Below are 6461 nucleotides of genomic sequence, written 5' to 3'. Positions count from 1 at the left end.
GCTGAATCCTATCCTCTAGAGATTATATGCACTATGATCATGGAAAATGTGTGGCTAGAATGATTCAGGTCCATTCAGCAAAGGGAAAGCACGAGGCTTTGTGGTGGACAACATGCAGAAAACACTCCATGGGGGTGAGTAAAAGGAAAGGAGGGGGTGAGAAGGCATTCTCTGGTGAAGATCAGCATGACCCTGATTTTAAGAAAACAAGAAGGGATTTGGTATTTCCTTGCCAGAAGGCACATGTTGCTTTGGGCATGATTTTGGCTCATTCTGGGTGGACTGGGCAATAGAATTGCCAGCCATAAACGCATATTTACTGTGGCATTTTAGTACCCTGAGAGGTTCACTTGGTTGCTACCTGGATGCTTTTATATTTTCCTGATACCTACCAATAATATAGCCCATAATGTACACCACGAGGAGTGAGGGGACCTGGCTGCCAAGTACATTTGAGGTATTCCCAGTCATGATAGATGCAGTGGAAATTCTGGACCTCTGATTTCAGTTTTCCTGTCAAATGAGAAAGAAATAACCTCTATTTAGCAGCATACCAATCAGGGCCAGCAGAAATACCATTTTATGCCTTTGAACAATTATGCACTGCAGTTGAAAGAAAAGGAAGTAAAGAAAAAGAAGGCCAGTCAGCATTATTAGATAGTTTTACTGCTAAGTGCTCTGTTTCTTATAAAAGCCAGTTCACTTTTTTTTTCCTTCCTTATAAAAGTCAGTTCATCTTAGAGCAGAAAGATGCATAACTGATCTTTTTGTGCAGCAGTGGAGCTCATGCAGGGCAACCAAGCAGAGCTCGAGTACAGGCAGAGGGAAGCAAGCCCCGAGTAACCACAATCACAGCCAATGGAAGCAGAGATGCTCTGGTTTCCTATACCTTAACAAGCCCTGCAACCATCCAGCAACCCTCAGGCCAGCAGTGGTTCATGCAACAGGCTCATGCAAAGTACAAAACTGCACCAGGTACCACAGGCTGCTCCTAACCTTGCAGTGGAACCTGAAAGGTAGCATAAATCCAGTCACTTTCCACCTCCACATCACCAGTACACTGTCCTTTGAGCAGTGTCTGCACCTTCACTTCAGCAGTCCTGCTGAGGTCAAATCCAACCCTGATCTTTAGCTTCCTAGTAAAAATAACCTGGTTGAAAGACAGATTTTATAAGCACCTCTTCTGTCACTAGGTGTGCTGCAGAGTTCGCTGGCATTGCCCTTAGTCTAGTTGCAAGTTGGCTCATTTGTGTGCTTTAATGTTTCTTTACATGTATATCCTGCTTCATCTGCTTCTCCAGCCCTTTTGTACCACTGGCTGTGTTCAGCCTTGCTGCCTTGAGTCTCTCCACCCCCCAGGACATCAGTAATAAGAAGACAGAGCAGACTAATTTAAGGGATCCCCAGCAGCCAGGAGCACTAGGGACGGTCTGATGAGGATATTACTACAAATCCAGATAAAAGGCATTTGTTCGTGACATGAGATAATCAGAAACAGAGGAACAATGAGTCCTGTAATGGATGGTTCCCCTAGGAGGCACAACCACACCCTGCAAGGATGGAGCAGTAGCCAGGCAGCACAGTGTGGGGTCACCACAATGTGGAATGTTTTTGTACCCTCTCTGAAGGTTTTTCTCTTTTTTATGCCTCACACTTACTCTCCTTTGTGCAAGGAAAACTAAGTTAACAAGAGTTACAACAAATGACAATAGAGAAAGTGTCACATTACCCAAGTAGGACAGAAGTAACATGCCATGAACTGCACCCACGTGCTGCAGCAGGAACTGCGAAGGCACAGTCCACAGTCAGGATTTTCATCAGCAGTTCCCAAGTGCCCTGTTGAGCCAGATGTTTCTAACAGACATCAATGATGTTTGCTGTTGCAGATGTGCAGTGAATATCTTTCAGACTGACTCTTCCTCATGACCTTATCTGGGGTCAAGCTTTTGGCAAGGTGTCAGAGGTGATTTTTTTCTAGTCTGTAGATCTGCCTTGTCTAAGACACTTTTATTACTTGAGATTTAGGGAATTCCAATGTGGGGTTTTTAAGTTTTATTTGTTTTGAATGCCAGTTAAAATCATCATAGAAGAATCTGCACAGGGTTTCTCCTCTCCCCATTCCATTCACCTTCCTAATCCTGCATCAGCTTTCATCTTCTAAGCACTCCCAAAACATGCTTCTACAACCCTTCCTGTGCCTGTCTGCTATTGCCCTGCTACACATCAAGGAGAGAACACTGACAACTGTATCATAGAGCTGAGTTAGAGTCAACCATATCTAAAATACAGAAGTAAATAGTAATTAGAAACATCCTTCTGGATAAAGGGAATGGTCGAGCATTGAGCTAATCAGTGAAATGTAACTTTTATTTATTCACCACTTTGCATCCCTAAGGATCTGTTGGCATGGAGTTTCAGTTCAAACCCTGTAATGACCTGTGCAGAAAGTGCTGTGCCTCTTAGAATGAGAAATGTTATTGGATGTTATAGGATTTTTTCAGACTGCAAGCACCCTGCCCTCTGACAGAAATAGCCTCTTCCCTGGCTGCTGGGGCTGTTATGTTTCAAAATATATTCCCCTTCGGCAAAAGATTCAAACCACTGGAACAGCCCGGCTTTTTCGAAAGCTGGAACTACTTTGGTACGCCTCCTCCTTGAAATGGAAACAAACCTGTGCAGGAACTAAAGGCAGAACAATGGCCTGGATTTAGGAGGATTAACTCATGCTTTGCCTTACCTTCCAGTCTCCATCACCAGCATTGCGGTATTCTAACTTGTATTTTACTGTGCATTCATTGAAGGTTTGTACACTGGGTGGAGGTTTCCACTCTATATCAAGAGAACCTAGGAGTCCAGGGTCAGTGATCTGAAGGTCTCGTGGGGGAGCAACTACATTACAAACAAAGCAGAGTTTAAAACAGAGTGTAAAGGTGAAGAAAACAAACATAAAACAGTGGTGAAATATGTTGTGTGAGAAAACCAGCTGCTGGATGTGGAGGGACGCGCTGCTGGTCCAGGTCCAGCCCCGTTCTCACCAAACATGCACAAGCTCTGCTCCTGCCCAGCCCAAACCCCCCCAGGTTTTGCTGGTGCTTGAAGAAAATACTCAAGGACCATGGAAAAGGCCAACGAATGCCACTTCTTTGGCACTCTTTTTCCAGTTGTTTTAAGTGAAACTACTGTCCTGGGATGACCTTTCAAGTCCTGTATTTGCTTGCCTTTAACTCATGATATTTACTGACTGTCAGGACAAGTATCTCTGCAAACATTGTGTTCAGCATGTACACCAACGTAGGATAACAGATCACAGCATGCTGTCAGGGAGATTTATAGTCCTTAATCATAACCAACCCAAATCATCCCTATTGCTTTAAATATTCCTTTCAAGTATATTGAAGATTAATGGGGGAAAAAGCAACAACCAAGAACCAAACACGACACAGACACAGAGCAAAATATTTTTAGAAGAAAGTATTATTCTCGAAGTATGAACAAGCCTTCTTACACCTAGTTTCTTACACATCTGTCCATCTGGGACCATGCTCAGGAACATTTATGTATCTGACCAGTATTTTTATTTGATAACTCTATATCAAACAATATATTCTCCTTGCACCAAAGGCAGTTTGGGCTCTTTTCAAATTGTCTCAGAAAACTATCCACTAAAGACAGGACATATTTACACAATTGATGACAGGTTTATAAATCAGTCACACACACACATATACAAGGAAAACTTTGAAGGACTAATTTCATAAAGGGGCCCAGTTAACATGAAGCAGGCATTAGACAGTGACACAAACAGCATGCTGGGTTTTACCTGTGGTGTGGGAGGAAGAGGAGGTCACCACACAGCCCCACAGCAGTGCCACGGAGAGAATGTAAAGCCTTTGGGGAGCCATTCAGAGGTTGGTGGTCAGGGGTTCCGCTGGACGGCGTGTGGTTCAGAAGAGCAGTCCTGCAGCATGTGAGCAAGGGGGCTGGGGAAACAAAGTGGGGTTCAAAGGCTTCAGCACATCAGTGGGGCCCTGGTATTCCCTCTGCAGGCTCAGCACTGACAACAAAAGCCTATTTACTCGTTCACCAAGTCTGATTAATCATTTCCCAGAGGACTTCTATTTGTAACTTTTTTGTGATGGCAACACATGAATTACTTTGGCTTCATTTGAAATAGTTTCTGGCTAGCTAAGCACACACCAAAGTCATGTCATCCTGTACTTCAGTCACCAAGCTGTCTGTGGCATTTTTTTTTAGTGATTCAACCAAGTGACTGACCCCCCACCATAGGAAGTGTCTGGGACTGATAACATTTCATTTTAAATAACCCAAGGCAGAATGCCTGAGCCCTGCCTTATCCAATGAACAGACACATCATGCAACTATCACCAGATTTTGGTTTTCCTGTTCCCTGATTTGATAGGAATGCTTGGAAGCCAGGCTGGATAAAGCCTTGAGCAACATGTTCTAGTGGGAGGTGGCCCTGCCCAGGGCAAGGGGTTTTGACTAGATGATATATGTAAGGTTCATTCCAACCCCAAAACATACTATGAAACTATGAATCTATGCATGCTTGCAAGAATTCTTCTTAGTGGTCATGATAATTTTTGAAGGGGACACATTTCTCTTCCTGAGCATGTCTGCTGGAGGGAAGATGGGAATTGAGAGGGAGAAGAGCTGTTTCTGGGCAGGGAGCTACTCCTTCCTTCTGATTGCATGCTGAAGGTGGGTAAGAATTACTGCCTACAAACACACCAGCCAGAAAGCAGATGGATTACAAGTTTTTCTTTTTTTTTTTGCATATAGATAGAGGTACAGGTATAGACTAGATAGAGAGGGGAGTGAGAGAGATACATAGATTAGATATAGATATAGCTACAGATATAGGTATATACATAGACATAGATTTAGATATTAATCTTTCTGAAAGCCTGAAGCCACTGCTCGAACATGGCAACATCTATGTGAGCATGCTATGCATCACTGAGATCCTTCCAGATCACAAACTCACTTTATATTGCCCATGAAACCTTGGCTAAAGCAGGTGAACTCCTAGTTCATACTCTGGCATGACTGCTTACTCCTCAGCACCCATAGCTACAGTGCAACCACATGAAATTGGGGGTCTGACCAATGGCAGAACTACAAGTGAGAGACACCTTTAGATATCTGAGGATTGGGCTCAACAAAGACCCCACCATTGGAAAAAGTGGCTCAGAGGAGCCAGAGGAGCCAGGTTGTGCTGGTGAAGGGGTATGTGTTTTATAAACTAACCAGAAATTTTAGCTGGCAATATATAGCAGCAACTAAAAAGATACATCCATTTTAACAGCTGATTTTCAATTTTAACTAATATCAAATCCCCCCAAGTCCATCACATAATTATCATTATTACATCACATGCTGTTATTACAGCAATGATCAACACAGTAATTTTTCTGTTTCAATGTGAGATGAGAATATGTGGAGAAGTTCCAGTCATTTCTTTACGTATCAAACACACCATAAAACTTGTGTCAGTACAACCCTGGCTGTATGCATAAGTCTCTGTCTCAGAAAGGTCTCGTAATTCAGTCCAAGGCTGCAGTGATACGAAGAGCTGTCTTACAGAGCTGGGAAAAGCAGCAGCTGTAACTCAGAGCTGGTGAGTAGCACCATCCAAGGACTGTGCGTGAATGTTAGCAGAGAAAGTTTTATTCATTTCCAGTACAGTTACTTTGAACATATTCATATGGTTTCACCAGGCAAGTGAAAATCAAGGCTTTCACAGAAAGATTTAAAACCATCGAAGTGCTCCTACCCAAACCTTGAAGTGCATGGGAGCCCATCTACCTCTGGAGTGCTGAGCATCTTGGCAGCCTCATGGCTCCTCTGCTCAAAACTTTGTATTTTGTAGAAATCAAAACTTCTTATTTTGTAGAACTCTTAAGAGGTTTTAAGAGGTCTGTCTGTTCCCCTCAGGGATCAGATGCCACATTGCAATCTTTTGGCACTTGCCACGTGATCAGAGGCTTTACCAACGAAGCACCACAGGGATCATTGCTGGAATTGATGAGGTTCTGGTATAAATTCACACTATAACTGTGCTCAAGCAGACCAAAGGTATGTTTGAAACATTTAAATGATTCATTAAAATGAAAATCAAATGGCATAATCAGTGAGGCTGCCTGCTGGAGGCTGCCTGAGCCCCTTGCAGCACTGGCAGCACACGGCTGCCCCCAGCAGCTGGAACCCACAGCCTCACACCTCACTGTGGCCCCACACACCCACACACCCACACAGCTACAGCCAGAGGGCCCAGGGCCAGTTCCACTGTGACCCATCCCGGTGCCTCTCCACAAGCTGGCTGGGTCTGCTGGCTCTGGAGCAAATCCAGCCTCTCCTGGCTCTCAGGGCTCTGCAGGAAACACAGAGATTTATCCATGCCCTTGCCCCTCTCCTGTGGGCTGAGATTACCATAGAAT

The 6461-nt window shown here is 43.9% G+C and overlaps 1 protein-coding gene across 1 annotated transcript in view; it reads right to left on the bottom strand.

Annotated features, from left to right (window-relative positions):
- IL13RA2 (interleukin 13 receptor, alpha 2) overlaps positions 1 to 3902 on the bottom strand; it is a 9468-nt gene extending 5566 nt beyond the window's left edge. Inside the window, 4 exon segments of the mRNA XM_009084245.1 lie at positions 393 to 513; positions 997 to 1150; positions 2738 to 2889; positions 3821 to 3902. Of these exon segments, the coding sequence (XP_009082493.1) occupies positions 393 to 513; positions 997 to 1150; positions 2738 to 2889; positions 3821 to 3902 (509 nt within the window).
- Between the last annotated feature and the right edge of the window lie 2559 nt (positions 3903 to 6461).

This window comes from Acanthisitta chloris, unplaced genomic scaffold (genome assembly GCF_000695815.1).
Source record: "Acanthisitta chloris isolate BGI_N310 unplaced genomic scaffold, ASM69581v1 scaffold821, whole genome shotgun sequence".
Classification (NCBI taxonomy): Eukaryota; Metazoa; Chordata; class Aves; order Passeriformes; family Acanthisittidae; genus Acanthisitta; species Acanthisitta chloris.
The sequence above is the reverse complement of the archived record's forward strand: the minus strand, read 5'-3'. Positions and strand labels throughout refer to the sequence as shown.